The following is a 26,180-nucleotide window of genomic DNA, read 5'->3' on the forward strand; positions in this document are numbered from 1 at the left end:
CTCCGATACCCACGCACTCCGATACCCACACACTCCGATACCCACACGCTGCGATACCCACACGCTGCGATACCCACACGCTGCAATACCCACACGCTGCGATACCCACACGCTGCAATACCACACACTGCTATACCACACACTGCGATACCCACACACTGCGATACCCACACACAGTGATACCCACACACTGCGATACCCACACACAGTGATACCCACACACAGTGATACCCACACACTGTGATACCCACACACTATGATACCCACACACTGTGATACCCACACACTCCGATACCCACACACTGCGATACCCACACACTGCGATACCCACACACTGCGATACCCACACTGCAATATTCACACACTGCAATACTCACACACTTCGATACTCACACTACAATACTCACACACTGCAACACCCACACACTGCTATACCCACACACTGCGTTACCCACACACTGCGATACCCACACACTGCGATACACACACACTCCAATACCCACACACTGCGATATCCACACACTGCGATACCCACACGCTGCGATACCCACACACTGCAATACCACACACTGCAATATCCACACACTGTGATACCCACACACTGTGATATCCACACACTGTGATACCCACACACTGTGATACCCACACACTGTGATACCCACACTGCGATACCCACACACTGCGATACCCACACACTGCAATACCCACACACTGCAATACCCACATACTGTGATACCCACACACTCTGATACCCACACACTGCGATACCCACACACTGCGATACCCACACACTGCGATACCCACACACTGCGATACCCACACACTGCAATGCTCACACTGCAATATTCACACACTGCAATACTCACACACTTCGATACTCACACTACAATACTCACACACTGCAACACCCACACACTGCTATACCCACACACTGCGTTACCCACACACTGCGATACCCACACACTGCGATACACACACACTCCAATACCCACACACTGCGATATCCACACACTGCGATACCCACACGCTGCGATACCCACACACTGCAATACCACACACTGCAATATCCACACACTGTGATACCCACACACTGTGATATCCACACACTGTGATACCCACACACTGTGATACCCACACACTGTGATACCCACACTGCGATACCCACACACTGCGATACCCACACACTGCAATACCCACACACTGCAATACCCACATACTGTGATACCCACACACTCTGATACCCACACACTGCGATACCCACACACTGCGATACCCACACACTGCGATACCCACACACTGCGATACCCACACACTGCAATGCTCACACTGCAATATTCACACACTGCAATACTCACACACTTCGATACTCACACTACAATACTCACACACTGCAACACCCACACACTGCTATACCCACACACTGCGTTACCCACACACTGCGATACCCACACACTGCGATACACACACACTCCAATACCCACACACTGCGATATCCACACACTGCGATACCCACACGCTGCGATACCCACACACTGCAATACCACACACTGCAATATCCACACACTGTGATACCCACACTGCGATACCCACACACTGCGATACCCACACACTGCAATACCCACACACTGCAATACCCACATACTGTGATACCCACACACTCTGATACCCACACACTGCGATACCCACACACTCTGATACCCACACACTGCGATACCCACACACTGCAATGCTCACACTGCAATATTCACACTCTGCAATACTCACACACTTCGATACTCACACTACAATACTCACACACTGCAACACCCACACACTGCTATACCCACACACTGCGTTACCCACACACTGCGATACCCACACACTGCGATACACACACACTCCAATACCCACACACTGCGATATCCACACACTGCGATACCCACACGCTGCGATACCCACACACTGCAATACCACACACTGCGATATCCACACACTGTGATACCCACACACTGTGATATCCACACACTGTGATACCCACACACTTCGATACCCACACACTACAATACCCACACTGCGATACCCACACACTGCGATACCCACACACTGCGATACCCACACACTGCAATACCCACACACTGCAATACCCACACACTGCGATACCCGCACACTGCGATACCCGCACACTGCGATACCCACACACTGCAATACTCACACTGCAATACTCACACACTGCAATACCCACACACTGCGATACCCACACACTGCGATACCCGCACACTCCGATACCCACACACTCCGATACCCACATACTCCGATACCCACACTCCAATACCCACACACTGCAATATCCACACACTGCGATACCCACACACTGCAATACTCACACTGCGATACCCACACACTGCGATACCCGCACACTCCGATACCCACACACTCCGATACCCACATACTCCGATACCCACACTCCAATACCCACACACTGCAATATCCACACACTGCGATACCCACACACTGCAATACTCACACTGCGATACCCACACACGGCGATACCCACACTCCAATACCCACACACTGCAATACCCACACACTGCGATACCCACACACTGCGATACCCACACACTGCAATACTCACACTGCAATACCCACACACGGCGATACCCACACACGGCGATACCCACACACTGCAATACCCACACACGGCGATACCCACACACGGCGATACCCACACACTGCAATACCCACACACTGCGATACCCACACACTGCGATAACCGCACACTGCAATCCTCACACTGCAATACTCACACACTGCTATACTCACACACTGCAATACCCACACACTGTGATACCCACACACTGTGATACCAACGCTCTCAGTATCATGGTTTGTTTCGGAAAGTGTTGACTTCCATGGCAGTCAGTGATCACTTAAAATTGTTGGATGTCCATGGTTTTATTTACATTTTTTCATCATTTTCATTTTATTGCAGTATAAACATGCTGGTATTATTGAGATGGAGACAAGCATAAAAGCTACAAGGGCTCTTATACAACAGAATGTAAGTAATGTGCAATGACAACATACCTTTAATGTTACATTTTTTTTGTGGTTAAAATAATAACTCAAAAATTGGATACATTGTTGTAGTATTACAGCAAAGTCTGTCACTGTTAAAATGTGGCTTAAGGTAGAAGCCTACTCATATTTGTTGAGAAATTGTGTCACAAATCACATGACAATGTTCATTGGTTTATTATGTAAAATTATGAAGCTATTGTCCCTTGGCACCATAAAATAGCATTCTATTGTGTGTTACAGTGACGTATTTTGAGAAACTTGTACTACATTTTTTCAAAAATAGCTATTTTTAGAACAATTCCATAGAGCGCAATCTAAACAAAAATTGCATTTTTCAACACTTTTTAAAACCCAGATTAACAATATATTATTTTTTCAGCCTATGTCACCAGCCTACAATTTGAGATGTGGCATAATATCTCTGCCATAGTAACCTATGGTTAAAGCACTATAATACTGCCAAAATTGCCGCTATCCACTAAAATACAACCATGATTTTCTCGAAAATTAACCTGGTGACCCTCATTTTTTTCAAAGTCAATATTCTTATATTGCCTGGAAGTACAATATATTAAAAGATTAAGAAATTCTGGGTTTTTGAAATCATGACATATTTTTCTTTTTATCTCTCATTCATGCATGTCATACAATAATTGCTTGTGTCCCTTCCCTAAATGCTCAGGTGGATTTCAACTGAACTTGGGTGGGTATGTTCCTAACAACCACAACCATCCCTATAGCAACCAGTTAAAAACATTATTAGTCCCTGTTCGGACGCAGTCCGAAAACAAGGACTTATGTTTTGACCTTCGTGTGTCCGTGCTTCCGTCCGTGTGTGCATGTGTGCGTCTTAGAAATGTATCTTAGAAATGCTTGGATCATTCACAATCAAACTTCACACATACATCATACATGATATTATACATATGCTGGTCAATTTGTTTCACGATCTGATTCAAGATGGCCAAATGGCAGCCATTTTTGTTCTAAAAATCATCAAAATCAAGCATTTCTCGGCTGTTTACAGATTTTGTTCAAACTTGGTATATATGTTGGACATTATAGGAACTTAATGCACATTATTTTGTTTTCAGATACTATTTAAAATGGCCGACTGGCGGTCATTTTGTTTTTAATAAATGTGGTTCTAGTGACATATCTCTGACTTGCTGTGACTGATTAAGTTCAAATTTTATATATTCATTTTACATGTATTCAAAATGGCTGATTTTGTTTTAATTAATGCTGTTCCAGAGCAGTATCTCTCAATACTCAATCAGATACAAATGTCAATCATTTAAATGTTAAACAATCATCATAATCATATTCCAGACATGTTTATATTCAAGCTTATTACTATAAACGAAACTATATATCTTAAGTTCAATAACCAACTGGGACTGTTCCATGCATGGCTTGTTTTTTCTTATCTTGAGAACACAGTATAGCCTGACAAGGTCACATGAGTTGCGACCTATTCAGTGCTTCAAACCAGACACATGCCTGACAGAACGATGTAGTTTTCACTTTCCTCAACAATTTGTTGTCGGTACCAATCAAATTGCAGGGCCGACAGATAGTGACAGCGATCAGAGAGTAACCATTCATGGCAGATTTTATTTGTTTGTTGACATAATGTCTGATAGGCTGCTGGCAAATTTACCCTAATGTTTATTATTTTGTTGAAACCAGTCTGTGATTTTTGCTGACAATGCAAACACAACTTTGATTGATGATGTTACTCATTGCAAAAAAGCGTGAGCTTTTCAATTTCGCAGTATTGATCTTGCCGACGAGACATACACTATTCTGTCAGGCCTTAGTAGGCTCTAATGATGTTTGACCGACAAGGGCGCCATTCACACCTTCATGTCAGGCTAGACACAATAGTGCTTATCTTCATATTGGTGATTGTTTATTGCTATGTTTTAGTCTGTTTACAAAGCACACTGGCTTCATAAAGCCAAGAAAAAAACCGTAAAAACTTGATTAATTCGCGTCCTCTATTAATTCGCGCACCCATTTTATTTTCGAACGCTAACTTTTAAATGTATCCTTTTAATTCGCGACGTTCAAAAACATGTTTAAAATTGTATCCTATTAATTCGCGGGCCAGAATAAAGTGGATAACTCAGAATATATTGCATGAAGACATTAAAAATATACATTTTGTTTGAGTTTTTATGTTATCAGTACTTGGTGTAGCCGCAATCGCAGATGATCTCCGTCATCACAGCCTTTCAGTTAGCAAGCAGTTTAGGTTCGGTAAAGATTTGACCTGTAAAAAATCATTCCCCCACGACACTACAGATGTTAGGCAAGATTATTACTTAGCCGATAAAAATCCATCGGTTAGCACATCGATTACGAATTTCCGTGATGGAAAGCTTAGTACAGGGCTTTTTCGTCGCTGGTCCACAGGGTTGCATCAGGGCCCTGGTTGCATCGATCGTGTGTCCGCCATTATTCTATTATGTCATTCATGATTTAAGTGAACCGCCCTATGGTGCGTAAATTGACGTTTTTGATTGGTCGGGCGATTGACCTCGTGTCACATTTTCATTATACAGGATTCAGTAAAAATCACAGAGTTAAGCCGTCATGTACGTTCTATAAATCTAACCTTGCACACATAATCTTGTACTGACGTATTTTTTGTCCAAGAAAGACGTTCCTTTTCATTTAACTCTTCGCATCCATGGTATTTGTGAGAGTTGAAAGATTTTTTGAACAAATGACAAGTAACTAAATTGATTTGCGTCAAGCTGGGTGGCCCGAATTTAAATATCAGTGCATGAACTCTGGAGGTCATTGCCCAATGCCGCACGTAATTCAAACGCGTGGTTAAAAAAACTAATTATCATGAAAGCAATACATTACGAAGTTGAAATATTCAGAGCAAATTTGCGTAATGAGAAAAGCAGTGCACTAAGTAAACGACATTGATATATTCAAAGCCAGTACAGAGTTGCATACAAGTTGCGTAATTACAGTACCTTCGGATATAATAAGAATTTTACTAGATTGATGTGCGGGCACGAAAGAAAAAGGTTGCTACGGTAACGCACCAGTTCAGTGCGTGACTTGGGGTAAAACTTCGATCAACACACACTTGATGTCAGCATCGCCGTGCAGCAAGTTTCGCAAAGAAGTACTTGAAGTTCAATTGCGTCCCAAAATTATGTCGCTGATCACTCAGTTGTTGCAGCGTGTGTTGTGTCCACAGTCAGTTGGCGCACACGTGATAATAAAATAAATATGATATTTAAGATATGGGGGCCGCCATCTTGAATGACGCATAAAACTAAATAAGAGACAAGTTGTGAAACGCGGTTTTCAGATTCCTACAAATCAGGACAAAAATACCAATCTTTCACAAAAATACGGTCCGTTGGGGTTATATTAAGCCTACCGATAACAAAATTCGGCCTAATTCATCGTTTTTGTGTGGAAAAATCCCTTGCATACGAACACCTAATTACGCGAAGAACCTAGAACACTAAGCCGGGGTATTTGAAACCGAAATTGTCATCTAAGCGTTAGGCCGTCGCTGATTGGCTGCTGAGCTGGAATGCCAATTTTTAGTTTTAAATACCCCAGGAAAGTGTTCTAGGTTCTTCGCGTAATTAACATTCATGGTGTGTAGTCGGGCAGAGAATGATTCTGATTGCACACAGCAAGAAATCTGGGATGGTAAAAACAACAAAGAAAGATGCAAGGGAAAGATAAAGCTGTTTACAGATGCATTAAACTGCAGCAAATCTAAACTGAAGACAAATTAAAAATAGTGATCAACCCTAATTTATAATAGTCAGTCTGTCTTTAGTCAGGTATAATGGAATACAACAGAGATACAGTACTTGGTATACTGACAAGAATGGTCTACCTGAACTTATTAACCTGAAACAAATTGTCTGCCTGGGAAAAAGACTGGAAGCATTCAAAGAAAGCAAATAGGTTCTGTGGTATAGAGAAAAAAACAAATGAGAACTGTAGGTAGATTAATCATAATCCTATTGTAGATATGGACAAGATAGCTATAGAGAATACAGATATAAACCCAAGTTCAAGACCCTGTCCCATCTTGGTAACATTTATTTATTGATCTGAATAATGAAATATCATTATGTCATTGCAGTACAACATGATTCTGGTGGCTATATAAAAGTAAACCAGAGAATTATGGGAAAATTGACTACATTCAATTACCCACCATAGACTCCGGTCAGTCAAAATGACTATTTTGAACTGTAGGCATTAATCAGCGATTCTACCAATGATGGAGAGATAAGATCTAGGTCAGGGGAAGCCCCATGACCCCAAGACTTTTTCCCCCTAAGTCACGAACCACATGACCGAGGTAATGTGGCGACGTCATCTTACCCTGAGGCCTGCCTTTTCCTGTTCTGGGTTTCTGGCTTGGGTTGCTACCGCGGCCGCGGCCGAGGTAGCAGACACTGTGGCTGGTAGGATAAGTTTTGCTCATTATGGTTACCCCCGTGTCGATTTCCCTTTTGTGTATATAATTTTTCACAACAAAGAAAAAAAAACTTTTGTGTATTAAACCTTTTCCAACTGTTTTTCGCTTCCCTCATGTATGTCGTGTTTTTGTTTTACCAAGTATTTACAAATGAATAAATGTGAGGACAGCACCAGAGACTCGCCGCCGGTTTTGTCTCCTCTTTTTGCGAGGCGACTGTGCAGTGGTTATAATTAGAACCAGCATCTGAAATGCTATTTTTGCCTTGAAGGCTTGTGTTTTCACTGGAATTCTGAGGCCTGGGATGTTTTCCAGAGCCATGCAAATCGCTGAGACTGACCGCATCGCTCATATTTCACAGTAAGGTCGTGCGTCCAGTAAAAAACGGTTAAAGTGAGTTGTGTGTGGGCATGAGTGGAAAGTCCTCATGCTCGACTACCAGTGCTTCGTGTACTGAGACGTTGAGTAGGAGGCCCGACGGTGGAGGAACAAGTATTTTTCAGTCTCCCCCCTGCTGATCGGAGGGCTGATTGCTGGGCCAAATGCTACCAGGTTGGTGTGGTTTTGGGATCAGACCTCGAAGTGTGGGAAGAGACCAAACGCCCCCAATTGGATCCCAAGGCCCTTCCCAAGACCCCTGTACCAGGAATTTCTGTTTGACAAACCAGATAAAGGAGGAAGGCTGCATTGCATGGGTGTTCTCGCTAGCTCAGTCTGAGACGATCCATTACCCCCTGAGGGCAGAGTTGTTGGAGCGCATTATTGTGCGCGCCCAGAACTCTGAGACCTCAGAGGCAGAATGCACCAGCCTCCTAGATCATGCGACACATTTACTGGTGGGCCACCGCACAGCTACATGCGACATCCTCCAGTGTCACCTGGCTCTCCTGGCCGGGGCTACTACTGTGTAACGAGACGCGGTCTTAGACGCGTGTGTTTTCGTCTCAGTTACGCAGACTGGACATATTCCTTCCTCTTTTATGGGAAGATGGCGGGTGCAGTCTCGGAGCTTCAGAGTGCAACAAATGGTTAAGGTCAAATCCACTAGCTAGTTGGCCACTGCCAAGCATAAACTGAGGGGCCCCCCCCCCAAGCACAGAAAACAAAACTCCCTAAGGAGACATCCACTAGCCAAAGTCAGCCAGGAGACAAGCACTCATACCCTTTCGCGGGAGGGAAGAGTACAGGCGCACCCCCAGGGAAGAAGGGACCTGGTGATGGCTCCTCATCGTCCTCAGGCAGTCATCCACCCCGGCAGCGGGGGAAACATGTTTGACACTTACCTCTGCGACCGGGGGATAGACATGTGTTCGGCGAGTGGCCAGGTCACAACTTAGTAACTACTTCAGGCCTTGGGGAAACTCACTTCATGGGAGAAGAGAGCACCAACACCTCGAAACTGCCGAACCCATGCTGGAAAAGGGCATCATACACAAGGTAGATCAGCCTGCATTAAGTCCAGGCTTCTACTCAAATGTGTTCGTAGTACCAAATCTACAGGTGGCCGGCGTCCAGTTCTGGACTTCGGCAGACTAAATCAGTACATGCTTCTCGATCGTTTCTGCACTCACTAGACTTAAGCGGGGCCTACTTGCACATACCGATGCACCTGGTCAGTTGCCATCTTGCCCCCCCTTCTTCCGGTTGTGCACGTTCCACCAGAATGGATGGAACAGGTGGTGCTGCTGCTTCACTGAGCGTCGGTACACATCAATCCATACCTAGACAACTGGTTATTACATAGCCCAAACAAGGGGTTATTAGCCGAGCAAGTAAGGCTAACACAGGATTTACTTCACCAGTTGGGCTCTTTAGTAAATCAGACAAAGTCCCATCCCTACCCAACGCTACAGTTGGTGTTCCTGGGCATGGAGTTCCACACATAGGTAGGCTTGGTATATCTATTTCAAGCGTGTTGCTTGGCGCTAAGCAGCCTAGCCAAACGCCTAGTCAGCGTTCCCTCAGTGTCCCTCTGAGAACTAATGCGGATCATCAGGATGATGACCTCGGTTCGAAGGGTAGTTTCCCAGGCCGCATTACGCAGCCGCCCAGTACAACGCTTGTTACTACAACAGCGAGCCCTCCTAGAACTAGACAGGTGGGTATTGATCTCGGACCAAGCGAAGAGAGCCCTGCCCTGGTGGTCGTCACTGGCCAACCTCGGACCCACTTGCCGCAGCCATGATAGACAGATGCCTTCCTCCAATGTTGGGGAGCGCATCTATTAGACGAATAAGCCCAAGGTATATGGCCCTGCATTAGTTTCGGAACCACCATATCAACCGACTCGAACTGAAAGCAGTGCACTTAGCACTACCACACTTTTTACCCGGAGTTTGAGACCACAGAGTCCTGCTCCGCACAGACAACACAGTGGTGGTCTCCAACAAGGAGGGGGGGCGTGTTCCCCATCGTTGTTCTAGCAGAGCAAATTCTCCTCTGATGCCTGAAATACAATGTGGAGCTAACCACACACCACCTTCCAGGGGTGAGGAACAGTCTGCCAGACACCCTTTCAAAGCGGCCCCACCTCCAGAACACGGAGTGGCAGATACCCCAGTGGGTAGCCTCCAGGCTTTTTTTGGCTGTGGGATGGTCCAAAGATAGATCGGTTTGCCACACCAAGGAATGCCAAGCTCCCGACGTACGTAACACTCCTGCCGACTCCAGGAGCCTGGGCCAGGGATGCCTTGCCGATCCCGTGGACCAACATAAATGTGTATGCCTTTCCTCCCTTCCTGCTAGTTTACCGGGTACCGGAGAAAACTTCGACAGGTGCACACCTGCATATTGACACTGGTCGCACCCAATTAGCCAACCAAGGCCTAGTTTCCACTTCTGTTGGAAATGCTAGTCGAAACACCAGTAGTGCTTCCGGACTTACCGGATCTGCTGTCCCAACCAGACTGTGCCCTCAACGACCAACGAGCCCTCAGTAGACTCGCACAGGCGAAAGTCTTGTCTGAGTGGGCTGCCAATGTCCTGGCCAGGGCAAACAGGGATTCCACCAATGCAGCCTACAATTCAAGGTGGTGAGCATACACTGATTGGTGTAGTGGAAGGGAGATTGATCCATGCCATCCCTCTATTGGCCGGGTAGCAGACTCCTTCGTCCACCTGTTTGACGAAGTGGGTTTGTCCCACGCAGCAATCATTGGCTACAGGTCGGCCTTATCCCCCACCATTAAGAATGCTTTAGGAACAAGACTAGCCGATTGTCCTGTTATTAGGAGACTATTTACTGCTTTCCATAATCAGAGGACGAGACCCCAAACAAGGGAACCGCCCAACTGAGATTTGTCGGTTGTGTTGTCCGCTCTAAGCAGACCGCCCTTTGAGCTTCTCCGATCAGCACCACTCATATTTTTGACGTGGAAAACACTTACTGGCCCTCGCCTCAGGTAGGCATCAGTCAGAACTCGGGGCATTGTCCTCGAGCGAGTGTGCTGCTCTTATGGACAATCAAGTTGTGCTAAGACACGAATCGGGTTTCTCACCAAGAACCAAATCCCAGCACACAATCCTCAGTTGATCGTCATCACTCTGCTGTCAAATATTGTCGGCCTGGAGGGTCAGGAGGAATTGCTTCTCTGCCCAGTTCGAGCACTGGGTTTCTACAAAAACTGTACTTGGGATTCGAGACGGAGTGGCAAGCACATGTCTTTGTGTTACAGCCCAGGCAGGCAGGATAGGCTGGCCTCCCCGACTTCCATCGCCAGGTGGATTACTGCGACTGTATTAGAGGTCTATAATACTTCCTTGACACACAGCTTGCAGAGACACCAAGTATGAGCGGATGAGGTCTGTGCGATTGCTAACTCACTAGCGTTAGTGTCAGGTGCCCCCCTCGAACATATACTGAGGGCAGGCTTCTGGAGAACGCAAAACGTCTTTATCAACTACTACCTTAGAGACACCCAATCCATTGAGGAGGGCCTCTTTAGGTTTGGTCCCATTGTAGGATTATACTCTGGTTGCTGACCCAGCCCGAACGACTACAAGGGTTCCTGCGCATAGGTGATAAGTCGTCTCAGCATTTTTGCGGACAAATTTCTCTACCATCAGCACTCCTTGGAAGTTTCCAGGTCTTGCTTTTCAGCCTGAGTCCTCATGCAGAACTGCTTTGGTCTTTACTTCGAAAGCATACTACCTTCAGAATTGGGTTTTGGGTCTGGCTTTCTTGGGCGCATCAAACCCTATCACCGTAGCAGCATTTTGGCTTTCGCTCCGAAGATGGCACAGATAAGGTAAGACACCACCCTCTTTTGGGGGTCTTAGCTACATGTAGGTGATGAATGGTAGTTGTGGAGTGTGACTGGGAAAAAAGACTTTCATCATTTTCTGTTTGCTCAGAAAACCCGCCACCTATCGGAGTCTGACTCTGCCTACAGTTTAAAATACAGTAGAACGTCGATTATCCGAACTGTTAGGGGGACATGCTTTTTGTTCGGTTATGCAAACAGTTCGGATATGCGATCTTGTGTGGACGTGCTCAAGTTTACAGGCTCATTACACACAAATTCTAACGCACATGACTGTAATGAAATCAAACAATAATACATGTAGAGTACGTCATTAAAAACATTTTTATTTAATCAGTAATACATTGTAATAAAAATGTTGCATGCTGGAATGTTAAAAAGTGTTTCAAAATGTCCGTAAAATGTAGCGATAATAAAGTTCTTGGGAAAACCAAGTCCTGGAACCAAGTGAAGTGCAGACGGATTTCTCTGAATGATCGTCATAGGCTGTTTTCGTTATCTTTCGTTTCAGTCCTGCACTTGAATCCATTTTACTGATAAAATCCAGCAGCTTTTGTTTTGCCTTGATATCGGATATCATCGATTTACCAACACCATACTCGGTAGATAGATTGCTTGCGGTTTCGCCACGTTCTAGTCGATTTATAATTGACAACTTTGCGTCCAAATCAAGCACACCGTGTTTGCATTTCACTGGGGGTAGCCACGCCAACGCTAGATAAAAGACGCTGATAAAGTAAACAGGTGAAAGGTCGCTTCGTATTCGCTGTGTATAGATCGGCTAGCGGCTCGATGTTACCAGATTGCTCAGGGATTTTCGAATGGTAAACTGCTACAAGATGTCCCGATTTTATTGGATTCAGCAAAGTTTTTAACACCTAGAACGATTGACATAATAAATTGTTGTAAAAATCCAGGTTGGCTACTGTGATCATCGGACGTAAACACTTTGACGCTGTGAACCATCAAACGGCCCGCCGACTGTGGTCATTGGTTGCCGTTGTCTGCTGATAAACCATCAAAGAGGCACACCAAGGGGTTGTCGTTTCGCCTCTCTTTTTCACTGCACTATTAAACTGGCGTCGCTTCTGTGGCAAGACATCCCAGAAGTTATTTTCTTTCTTTTTTTATTCCGAAGAGGATGTGACTTCTCATACGGGACATTAAAATTAAAAATCGGAAAAAACATGGGATCGGCTCATGGCCGCATTTCTTTGACGGCAGTGGAACCCCGTACAATTTTCCCGGGAAACGTATTCGAACTGCGGTGACTTACAACTTGGTAAAGTTAAGGATCTGACTGTAAACAGTGGAGAAGACATTTGATGAAGTTTGTGTTTTTAGGACATTTTTTATTTACAGTGGAACACTGGTGTGGCGTAATAGGCTTGTCTGAATTTAGGAAATTATTGGATACTGTAATTCGTTTCATTGTTTGCGCAGACACTGTAAACAATGAACGTACACGTGAAAGATGTCGGATAACATGTTGATAACAGCTTTATTGAAAGTGTTGCACCAGGAAATCACACAAGGCGACTGTAGTATTTATTGTTCACAGTTGACTTTTGTATTATACGGAACACAGCCAGACCTGCATACAAACTTTGGGGGACACACAGTAGGTTCGGATAACCGAACATTTCGGATAATCGACGTTCTACTGTAGTCATTTAGGGAAGCTGTTGGTAGCATTTTGGGAATAGGGCAAGTGCTATCTTATTTTTTGGAATGCTCAGAATATGTAGAATATGAAAAGCTTTAGTGGAAATGTCAAAGTGGTAACTTAATTGCATTGCCATGGTAATGACTTTTAAATGACTTTCATCATTGATAATTGTCTATGTGGGCACACCATGGTCAACAATGCTACCCATAGTAATAAGATGGAAATCGGTTTGGGTAAAAATCGTATCTTAAATTAAGTGTGGGACTTTGAAAATATTACTTAATGTATTTAAATCATTAGTCCGAAGTCCGAAAGCGGGAACTATTAATTTGGGTTCTTGGGTAATACGTTCACTGCTATATCTCGGACACCCATTGACGGATTTCATTCAAACTTCACATGAAGACAATACAAAATATCTTACATATGCGTGTCAAGTTACTTTATGATCGGAGCAAAAATGGTCGACTCTTGACCATTTTGGATGTAAAATTTGCTATTTCTGATACCTAAACGTGTCTGCAGCAGTTTCTCAGAGATTTACATATTGCGAACGGTCGTTTTCCTGGGGATAAAAGCGGTGATTTCACGTGTTACGCTAACAATGGCGTCAGTGTTGTTGACTATGGCATTTTATCTTCAGAGTTGTTTCATATTGTTGACGACATGTTTACTATTACTTTGGATGCATCTGACCATCTTCCAATCTGTCTTAAATTTAAACTCACTCATACTAACTTGCCCCAAACTAAACCGGGAAGTGTAATGAAAACTACACCCAGGTGCCGTTTCAACTATAAAATCTCAGGACTTGAATTATTCATTAGTCGTATGAATGATGAGTTCACGCAACAACAGCTTGCACAAGCCTCTGAATATATCACACTGAATAATCACGACCAAGCCATACATGTACTGGGTGAAATATTTGATCACGCTGCATCGGAAATGAAGTCAACTAATAAATCTCGTATTCGGAACAAATCCCAACCAGCCTGGTGGGATAAAGAATGCAGCGCAGCTAAAATAGAAAAATATAAAGCCCTAAACAAATTCAGACTCTCAAATATCAATAGTGACTTGACCACTTATAGAGTTGCTAAAAATAATTTCAAAGCGATATGTAGAAATAAGAAACGGTTATCTATAGACAAACAAAAATACAAACTTTTAGAAGCAAAACAAGATTCTGTGAAATTCTGGGCTATTTTGCGAAATATTAAATGTAATGCGCCTCTAACCAATGAAATTAAAGCGGACTGTTGGTACAATTATTTTCATGGCCTGTTAAACAAACCAATCTCACCTGCAAATGAATTCAAAAAAGCTGTAATTAGGAACCTAGAACTACACGATGAGCACTGTGACCAGTGTGATGACAATGTGCCACTTGATTTAAATGCAGTTAGAAATGTTAGAAATTGAGAAAGCGATTAGAAGTTTGGCAAATAACAAGGCTCCGGGTCACGATGGCCTTTTAATAGAACTATTTAAACATAGCTGGATTCACATTGGTCCTGTCTTATTGCTTCTATTCAATAACATACTCTCCAGCTGCAACTTTCCATTAACCTGGTGTAAAGCCATTATCTCGCCACTACATAAAAAAGGTGATCGTTCTGATGTCAACAATTACAGGGGTATCTCCCTTATATCAGTAACAAGCTTCTAACAAAAATCCTAAATTCACGTCTGGACCACTGGTGTCATAAGAATTGTATATTATCTGAAGCGCAATGTGGTTTTCGGCGAGGCTACAGTACAAGTGACAATATTTTCACACTCCAAGCCATGGCAGCAAAATATTTAACGAAGAAAAAAGGGCGCTTTTATTGTATTTTTATTGATTTAGCTAAGGCGTTTGACTCGATTCAACATGATTTTCTGTGGTCGAAACTAATCAATTATGGGATTCATGGAAAATTCTTGTCGGTTATTCGCTCAATGTACAGTAAGTTGCAATCTTGTGTGATTTCATCTGGTGGTCTCACTGAATATTTTAAATGCACTATCGGGACACGTCAAGGTTGTATGCTTAGCCCTATATTATTTACTATTTTTATCAATGATCTCGTTTTATACACTAGTACTGTTGGATGTGAGGGTGTTTGCATTGACAACGATCTTCACAACCTTAATATCTTGATGTACGCGGATGACGTAGCCGTGGGTTCTGATATGCCAATACATACTCAACGACAAATAAATAAAGTTTTGTTCTCACTGGGGTCTAACTCTAAACCTAAACAAAACACAGATAATTGTTTTTCGCAGGGATGGTTATCTAAAACAAGATGAAAAATGGTTCTATCGCGATCATGAAATTAAAATCGTCCCTCAGTACAGGTATCTTGGTGTATTATTTTCCTCCAGATTAAGTTGGAATCCGACCAAATTAAACCAATCAGCACAGGGTAAAAAAGCAATGTTTCAACTTAAAGTATTGATTCGAAAACTTGGTGGTATGACCACATCTGATTCATTCAAATTATTTGATTCCATCATTGTGCCAATCTTATTTTATGGTAGTGAAATCTGGGGTTACGAGAACGCTCCTCAAATTGAACAAGTTCAGAATCAATTTTGTAAATTTCTACTCGGTATGAGTAATAACTCAAGTGATTTATCAGCTGTTGGCGAATGTGGTCGTTTTCCTCTCTATGTTATTTACTTTAAAAGATGCATTAGCTACTGGCTGAGATTATTACAAATGGACGGTAATAAATATCCTCATAAATGTTATTTAATGTTAAAAAGATTATCCGACCAACGTGTTATAACGTCGGTAAATTGGGCTTTTAATGTAAAAATTTTGCTATTTCGCTTTGGATTCGGTCATGTATGGCTGAACCAAGGTGTAGGCTCCAAAAGTGTATTTCTTTCGCAGTTCACACAAAGAATTAAAGATTGTGCGCAACAAGTATGGCACGACGACACTGCTTCTTCCCCCAAACTCCGTTTCTATCTCGATTTTAAGTCCTCACTTGAACAAGAAAAATATTTGTCTTGCATCCATGTTTTCAAATTCAGAGCTGCATTGTCAAGGTTACATTGTTCTTCTCACAATTTGCATATTGAAAAGGGAAGACATGAAAATGTCCCTCTCGATAATAGATTGTGTGAATACTGTGTTGAACGAAATCAACTTTATGTTGAAGACGAATATCATTTTATGGCTATTTGCCATCGTTATCAACGTATTAGAGCAGAATTTTTGCCTGTATGGTTCCGCACCAACCCCACTTACAACAAATTTATCTCGCTCATGAGTTCAAGAAACGATGTAATTTTAAATCAGTTAGCGAGTTATATTTATTTCGCCATGAAAAGCAGAACTTAAATGATTTTTGTTTTCTCTATTGTTACAATTGTTAAGTGAAACTGTATTTGCTCTTTGGGCCAATGGCCTTTTGCTTTGTAATAAATATACACACTCTAAATGACCTTTTTGCAATACCTTGAAATATATCACTTTATAATTATGCTGATGACAATACTATATCAGCTACTGGTGTAAATAAAAATGAGCTGATAAACAATTTAACTCAAAAGTCAGAAATGGCTGTCAAATGGTTCAAAGATAACATGATGAAAGCTAATATAAATAAATAAATTTCAAGCAAATCTGACAATACCACTTTTAGTATCGGGGTGTTGCTATTGAAACTGAAACTAGTGTTAAATTGCTCGGGATTAATACTGATCAGAATTTAAATTTTCATCATCATGTTAGTGTTCTGTGTAAATGGGCAGGTGCCCAATTGAATGTTTTGCAAAGAATGTCGGGTTATTTAGATCAAGCCTCAAGACTATGTATATTTAGATGTTTTATTTTATCACATTTTACTTCTTGTTCTTTAGTTTGAAATTTTTGTGGTAAAGCAAACATTGCTAAGATGGAGCGTATTCAATACAGAGCTCTGAAATTTGTGTACAATGATTTTCAGTCCAGCTATCAAACTTTATTGGAACGTGCTGGACTACAAACACTAGAGATGTCCAGGAATCGCTATGGACTGGAGTTATTGTCTTATTATGGTGCTAAAATGTGGAACTCGCTTTCTAATCGAATGAAGGAGTGCAAAGATTTGTATTTTTTTAAGCAAATGGTGTCATTGTGGTCACTATCATTTTAAGATATTTTAATTGATTATTTGTGAAATCTTACTGTTGTTTTTCTCTGTGTTTGATGTTTGAAATTTTTGCTTTTGTTTGATGTAATTTTTAGTAGTCAGTGATATTAGCCTTTGGCTTGGTATTTCAAACTGACTTTAAATAAACAAATTCCTAATTTCCGAGTTACTATTTTTCTCACAAAATTCGATAGAGGGCGTTCTCCAAGTACCCGGCTGACATTCCGTTCAACGTTCGTGGTGGGGTTGAAATTTGAGCGGCGTCTGCTGTAAGCAATATACTAGTAGTTACTGTTGCCGAAGTCTTATTTTTTACAAACGTTTTGCAAGAATTAGTCAAAATGGTTAACTGGCATTGTAATGCCCCGGACTATTCCTTGGGTTCGATTAAAAAGAAAAAACAGTGAAATATCCTGAGATGAAAGGCGTAACTTTTCATACATTTCTTTTGTCCAAGAAATCAACACTTCAACGCCAGTGGATTTGAATGTGTCGTCGGGAATCTGAGTGGACGCCAAACTATATTCCCGGGTTTGTTCACGGCATTTTCCATCCTGCGCCAGTACTATTTTTAGTTCAATAACTGGAGACAGCCGTCTTTCAACTGCAGTTATACATCGATTGAAAAACGAAGACTCTGTCAGCTTCCCGAGACGAGCGCAAACGAAAACATTGAGCCGGATTTGATGAAAAATTCGCTCGTTGCCGATTCCCACATCGATCTTCTTGTTCAGAATCCTTATGATGGCATTTTTTGCGAAGTTGAAGTTAAAATAACTACGGAAGGAAAAAAACGTGTGTCCATTTATGATAACTGCATCTGCTGATCGCCTGGTGAATAAAATATTAAATCAAACTTACACTACACAGTTACAAACACCAGAAACTATTTTAGAGTTTGATTCAATAATAAACCATGGCTTGTAAGGATTTTCCTTCATGGATCATTGCCGAATACACTCTGCCATAATGAAATTAAATTCTGTATTCTGCACATGATGAAGCTTTACAGAAATTATGAAGTAAGTAACCATTAATAAGTCGATATTCTTTCAGTCTGGCTGTTGTCCAGTCACTTCTATGCAATAAATATGCGAACATATCAGCTATTTAACACAAAGGCAAAGTATGTAGTTTTTTTTGCCAAGTTTTTACGTTACACGGATCTACCAGAGTTATCGTCGACTCGTGTTTTACAGTGCGACGACGATTGTTTGACTCTTGGCGAACATTTAACCCGTTTGCTAACTCAACAAGTTCAAACAGTTTAGCTTTACGAACATTGCTGCAAGTCATACCACGATCCTGAAGAAATTTGCGGAGTTCTGGAACTTTTTTGCTTTTCCAATCTATTGATTTACGCATGTAAGAATACAGAACTTCAATAAAAACAACCCCACTCAGGCTCGTCATCTGAGTATTTTGGATGCGCCCTCTAGCGGAATTCCGTAGAAAACTAACAACTCGAAAATTAGGAATTGAATTGAATATGGCTGGCCGATGGCCAATTTTTATGTAAAAGCGCTAAGTTGTCATTTTTTACATGTCTGAGGCTGTTTCTCAGAGATGACTAGGCCAATTTGGATCAAAGTTGGTATGATGATCATACATATTGGGTTATAGTTGCATGTCATATTCTTTCTGTGATTCAAACTAATATGGCTGACTGGTGGCCATTTTGTTTTTCATGATACCCATGCCTACTTTCCCATAAATGCAATGAACATTTCTGTTTGAATTTTGTACAAAAACAGTATACCAATAGATACATCAACATGAACATTATTTTTGTAATTTGATTCAATGTGACTGCCAATGTCCAATTCTCATGTAAAAAGCACTAAATCATATTTTTTTTACAAATCCATCTCCTATTAATGGTTTCAATCTAATCTCAATGACTTCATCAGCATCAAATTGATATGTCAGATCACAAAATTTTGGACGGGGACTGTGTCATTAACAATGACTTGTTTTTAGAAACTGTGATTTGGGCAAAAAATTACTATGTTGATTCAAATTAATATAACTCAAATGAAAGTTATTAAACTGATTGATGATAATTGAAATCAATATTAGAGATACAGTATTATAATGTAGCATAACATGGTACAATTAGTATCATATTTGTTATAATAGATCTTTTATAAACACTTTCTTAACATATCTTCTGAATATCTTTAAAATAAATGGCAAGAACACAATAATGATTACAACACATAAAATAAAAATGGTCCCACATAACCTGGTTTGTGCTGTGTTTTGAAACATAATAGCTGATAGATATATAAAATCATATTTGCAGATTTTGCCACAAAATGTGCAAATGAGTGAGGATTAACTCATTCTGTATAAGCAAACTGGGTAAAGATGTTGAGAAGTTGAATATGAATTATGTGCTGAATAAAGAAATTTGCAGATTGTGATGGCAATAAAAATGAGCATGACTGACAACCATCCTATGAAATTATGTATTAATATGACAGTAATTTGAGTAGCAGTTTTGGAGGAAAGTATGAAGAATTGTCAATTTCAGTTAGCTTACACATCTACTGTATTCTATTTATTTTACTGGCATTTCATATTCCTATTTGAATTGTATACTCAATGGTATGTATATATGCAAATCAATTCAAGGATCTTGTAAATAGTTTGTACATTAATGCTTGTCAACTGTTTATATCGTAGTCACCTTTTAATTCTACAACATAATGTATTATCTTCTGTTCAGAGATTCTCACAAAAATATCTTTTGTACAATGACCTCTCCTTGTGAGCGTTTCCTGTAATACTATTCAAGTAAATTTCTATATGCCCAAGGTTGATGTAATTAGGTTATAGTGTCATGTTAGTTCCTGAAATGTCCACAATTATTATTGTATAAATTCATATAGTATGTTATTCAATAGTGCTATGCTTTATTTTTATATTTACTCTTCATTTAATGTATCCCAGCTTTGAAGAATAATTCCAAATAATTTTTGGGGGAGAAAGTTTTACCTCAAATTTAACATGGGTGACATACTATTCTAGTGTCAATTTCTAATTGCAAACAGTTGTACTATATATTATTTTTGAAGAAACATAGTCAATCACTGTTTTGTCACGATCATACATGTATTTCAAAAGCCATAAGTTAAATGCTAGAATTGTATGCAAAGATTCTGACATGTGTCATGATTTTTGACTGGCCCTCCCTCAATTGAATTGAGTTGAGATTCTTCCATTTTTTTGTAATTTGGACACATGTGTCAAGTTGAGATTCTGACATCTGTCAGGCTCTGAATTTAAGCCATACATGTATATTTTTTTTGATAGAAATTCTTGGAAGCATCAGATTTTCTCCAGAATGTTGTCTACATTAATTTACAATTATCAGATGAGGATAAGATCCAGCGATACAGTACATTATCTGTGTTATATGAGGAGATTGGCTTTAAAAGAAAATGTTCTTTCTTTAAAAGAGTAGCGGCAATGCAGTGTGTAGCACCACAGAATCCTTACCCTGGATGGTCAACTGTAAGTTATTATTGTCAGTGAAGTTTACATTATTCAGCTGTGTTGAATATTTACCAAATGTTCCAATTTATTCTCCCCAAACTATAGCTGCTACGTACATGTGTGTATGTTGCACTATTTTATTTTAAAATCATACATAATGAAGTACCGAAAGCCTAGGTACCAGACTTGTTCCCACTATCCACAATAGTTTTAAGAATTTGTCTTTTTGGTCAGTTGGTGACCATGATGTTGATTAGCCAATATATATAGTATACTGCCAAAGTAATTATGCTAATGTTACAAACCGTGGATGACACTCTATCAAGTTAGTTGCCACATCCGTGAAATTGACTCATTCTTCCTGATGTTCACACTGTAGTTGAGAATGGTAACTATGGCAACCATAAGGAAAATCTTTGCATGTAGTACCTAACAAAATATCATTATTTATTGCAGTGCCATAATTTGTTATTGAAAGCATTATTAGGATATCGATTGTCATTGGATCAGAGAGAGAATTCCATGATGAGTGGATGGCCTGTAATTCAACTTAGGATATTAAATGAACTAGTATTCACAGCTAAGAAAATGGGAAATCCTGCGCTTGCAGTCAGGTATGCTTATTATCAGTTGTAATGGGACAGTATTTTATTTGTTCTGATCCAATATAAAAAAGGTCCTTTGCTTTTTTGACCTATTGGTGCATGAGTGCATACATAATACATCAGTAAATTGAGCCTCATGTTAACAATTACTGTGGATTTGCAAATTGTGGTTTGCAATCAAGTTGAAAATATGAATGAATAATTCATGAACGATCAAATCATTTGCTGTAAAAATATTGGGTTCCAACCATGCATTTGGTGTTGTTTTACCATTTTGTCTGGTCTGGTTTTGTTAACTTCTGCTTGAAATATGCATGGCCGACTTGCAGATATTTTCATCCAATTGAATTCAAAATTATTGAATGGTAGCCATTCTGTTTTTCAAGTGTTTCACTGATTTTGTTTAAATTTAGTACAAAGGCTATAAATAAAGGGATGGTACTGTCAAAGTAATCCATATCCATGATCATGAACAAATTTCTGACATTGAAAATGCTTTAACAATTGTTTCCCTATGTTTTATGTGGTACACTGTAGGCAAGCTCACAATTGTTTCACTATGTTTTATGTGGTACACTGTAGGCAAGCTCACAATTGTTTCACTGTGTTTTATGTGGTACACTGTAGGCAAGCTCACAATTGTTTCATTATGTTTTATATGGTACACTGTAGGCAAGCTCACAATTGTTTCATTATGTTTTATGTGGTACACTGTAGGCAAGCTCACAATTGTTTCATTATGTTTTATATGGTACACTGTAGGCAAGCTCACAATTGTTTCATTATGTTTTATGTGGTACACTGTGGCAAGCTCACAATTGTTTCATTGTGTTTTATGTGGTACACTGTAAGCAAGCTCACAATTGTTTCATTATGTTTTATGAGGTACACTAGGCAAGCTCACAATTGTTTCATTATGTTTTATGTGGTACACTGTAGGCAAGCTCACAATTGTTTCATTATGTTTATGTGGTACACTGTAGGCAAGCTCACAATTGTTTCATTATGTTTTATGTGGTACACTAGGCAAGCTCACAATTGTTTCATTATGTTTTATGTGATACATTGTAGGAAGGCTCACAATTGTTTCACTATGTTTTATGTGGTACACTGTAGACAAGCTCACAATTGTTTCATTATGTTTTATGTGGTACACTAGGCAAGCTCACAATTGTTTCATTATGTTTTATGTGGTACACTGTAGGCAAGCTCACAATTGTTTCATTATGTTTATGTGGTACACTGTAGGCAAGCTCACAATTGTTTCATTATGTTTTATGTGGTACACTAGGCAAGCTCACAATTGTTTCATTATGTTTTATGTGATACATTGTAGGAAGGCTCACAATTGTTTCACTATGTTTTATGTGGTACATGGTGGGCAAGCTCACAATTGTTGCATTATGTTTAGTATGATACACTGTAGGCAAGCTCACAATTGTTTCATTATGTTTTATGTGGTACACTGTAGGCAAGCTCACAATTGTTTCATTATGTTTTATGTGGTACACTGTTGGCAAGCTCACAATTGTTTCATTATGTTTTATGTGGTACATGGTGGGCAAGCTCACAATTGTTGCATTATGTTTAGTATGATACACTGTAGGCAAGCTCACAATTGTTTCATTATGTTTTATGTGGTACACTGTAGGCAAGCTCACAATTGTTTCACTATGTTTTATGTGGTACACTGTAGGCAAGCTCACAATTGTTTCACTGTGTTTTATGTGGTACACTGTAGGCAAGCTCACAATTGTTTCATTATGTTTTATATGGTACACTGTAGGCAAGCTCACAATTGTTTCATTATGTTTTATGTGGTACACTGTAGGCAAGCTCACAATTGTTTCATTATGTTTTATATGGTACACTGTAGGCAAGCTCACAATTGTTTCATTATGTTTTATGTGGTACACTGTGGCAAGCTCACAATTGTTTCATTGTGTTTTATGTGGTACACTGTAAGCAAGCTCACAATTGTTTCATTATGTTTTATGAGGTACACTAGGCAAGCTCACAATTGTTTCATTATGTTTTATGTGGTACACTGTAGGCAAGCTCACAATTGTTTCATTATGTTTATGTGGTACACTGTAGGCAAGCTCACAATTGTTTCATTATGTGTTATGTGGTACACTAGGCAAGCTCACAATTGTTTCATTATGTTTTATGTGATACATTGTAGGAAGGCTCACAATTGTTTCACTATGTTTTATGTGGTACACTGTAGACAAGCTCACAATTGTTTCATTATGTTTTATGTGGTACACTAGGCAAGCTCACAATTGTTTCATTATGTTTTATGTGGTACACTGTAGGCAAGCTCACAATTGTTTCATTATGTTTATGTGGTACACTGTAGGGCAAGCTCACAATTGTTTCATTATGTTTTATGTGGTACACTAGGCAAGCTCACAATTGTTTCATTATGTTTTATGTGATACATTGTAGGAAGGCTCACAATTGTTTCACTATGTTTTATGTGGTACATGGTGGGCAAGCTCACAATTGTTGCATTATGTTTAGTATGATACACTGTAGGCAAGCTCACAATTGTTTCATTATGTTTTATGTGGTACACTGTAGGCAAGCTCACAATTGTTTCACTATGTTTTATGTGGTACACTGTAGGCAAGCTCACAATTGTTTCACTATGTTTTATGTGGTACACTGTAGGCAAGCTCACAATTGTTTCGCTATGTTTTATGTGGTACACTGTTGGCAAGCTCACAATTGTTTCATTATGTTTTATGTGGTACATGGTGGGCAAGCTCACAATTGTTGCATTATGTTTAGTATGATACACTGTAGGCAAGCTCACAATTGTTTCATTATGTTTTATGTGGTACACTGTAGGCAAGCTCACAATTGTTTCACTATGTTTTATGTGGTACACTGTAGGCAAGCTCACAATTGTTTCACTATGTTTTATGTGGTACACTGTTGGCAAGCTCACAATTGTTTCATTATGTTTTATGTGGTACATGGTGGGCAAGCTCACAATTGTTGCATTATGTTTAGTATGATACACTGTAGGCAAGCTCACAATTGTTTCATTATGTTTTATGTGGTACACTGTAGGCAAGCTCACAATTGTTTCACTATGTTTTATGTGGTACACTGTGGGCAAGCTCACAATTGTTTCACTATGTTTTATGTGGTACACTGTAGGCAAGCTCACAATTGTTTCACTATGTTTTATATGGTACACTGTAGGCAAGCTCACAATTGTTTCACTATGTTTTATGTGGTACACTGTAGGCAAGCTCACAATTGTTTCACTATGTTTTATGTGGTACACTGTAAGCAAGCTCACAATTGTTTCATTATGTTTTATGTGGTACACTGTAGGCAAGCTCACAATTGTTTCACTATGTTTATGTGGTACACTGTAGGCAAGCTCACAATTGTTTCACTATGTTTTATGTGGTACACTGTAGGCAAGCTCACAATTGTTTCATTATGTTTTATGTGGTACACTGTAGGCAAGCTCACAATTGTTTCACTATGTTTTATGTGGTACACTGTAGGCAAGCTCACAATTGTTTCACTATGTTTTATGTGGTACACTGTAGGTGAGCTCACAATTGTTTCATAATGTTTATGTGGTACACTGTAGGCAAGCTCACAATTGTTTCACTATGTTTTATGTGGTACACTGGGCAAGCTCACAATTGTTTCATAATGTTTTATGTGGTACACTAGGCAAGCTCACAAATGTTTCATTATGTTTTATGTGGTACACTGTAGGCAAGCTCACAATTGTTTCATTATGTTTTATGTGGTACACTGTAGGCAAGCTCACAATTGTTTCATTGTGTTTTATGTGGTACACTGTAGGCAAGCTCACAATTGTTTCATAATGTTTTATGTGGTACACTGTAGGCAAGCTCACAATTGTTTCACTATGTTTTATGTGGTACACTGTAGGCAAGCTCACAATTGTTTCATTATGTTTTGTGGTTGTTACGGCCGAGTTTGGGTCTAAAGTCGGATGACGGACAGACTGGAATCTTTCCGTTGACCCAAACCCAAACAAGGGGTTCGCAACAAGAAACGACATGTATTTGTGTAAATAAATATAGTGCGCTCACGAGGTATCAAAAGACATTAATTCAAATGAACAATAAATTCACAAATTCAGCATAATACAATAACAGTGTGGTAAGACACACAAAATTAAACAACGCAAGGAAAATACATTTACAGTCGCCTGGAGTCATAAAATGATATGGACACTAAAATACCTAGTTTCAAAAGTCAATCTTTTCGGCGCAAACATCGCGTGGCCTAATCTTCGGCTGGCTTCGGCTCGAACAATTGCGACGTGATGGCTGGACGGCAGTGAGTTCTTGTAAATCTTGCTGAGAGAGAGAGAGGATGCAGTTCTTACAAACGTCCGTGGAATGACATAGTGAAACTGTACATTGTCTTCAATTCAGCTTGACGTGAAACAATCTGTCTTTGAGAACT

The 26,180-nt window shown here is 40.3% G+C and overlaps 1 protein-coding gene across 1 annotated transcript in view; it reads left to right on the forward strand.

Moving 5' to 3' along the window:
• LOC102803969 (trafficking protein particle complex subunit 9-like) overlaps positions 1–26,180 on the forward strand; it is a 187,138-nt gene that overhangs the window by 25,091 nt on the left and 135,867 nt on the right. Inside the window, exons 6-8 of the mRNA XM_085508182.1 lie at positions 2,969–3,037; positions 20,920–21,120; positions 21,559–21,716. Of these exons, the coding sequence (XP_085364308.1) occupies positions 2,969–3,037; positions 20,920–21,120; positions 21,559–21,716 (428 nt within the window). The remainder of the gene's footprint in view (positions 1–2,968; positions 3,038–20,919; positions 21,121–21,558; positions 21,717–26,180) is intronic.

Source organism: Saccoglossus kowalevskii, chromosome 14 (genome assembly GCF_978046115.1).
Source record: "Saccoglossus kowalevskii chromosome 14, keSacKowa6.1, whole genome shotgun sequence".
In the NCBI taxonomy this organism is placed as follows: Eukaryota; Metazoa; Hemichordata; class Enteropneusta; family Harrimaniidae; genus Saccoglossus; species Saccoglossus kowalevskii.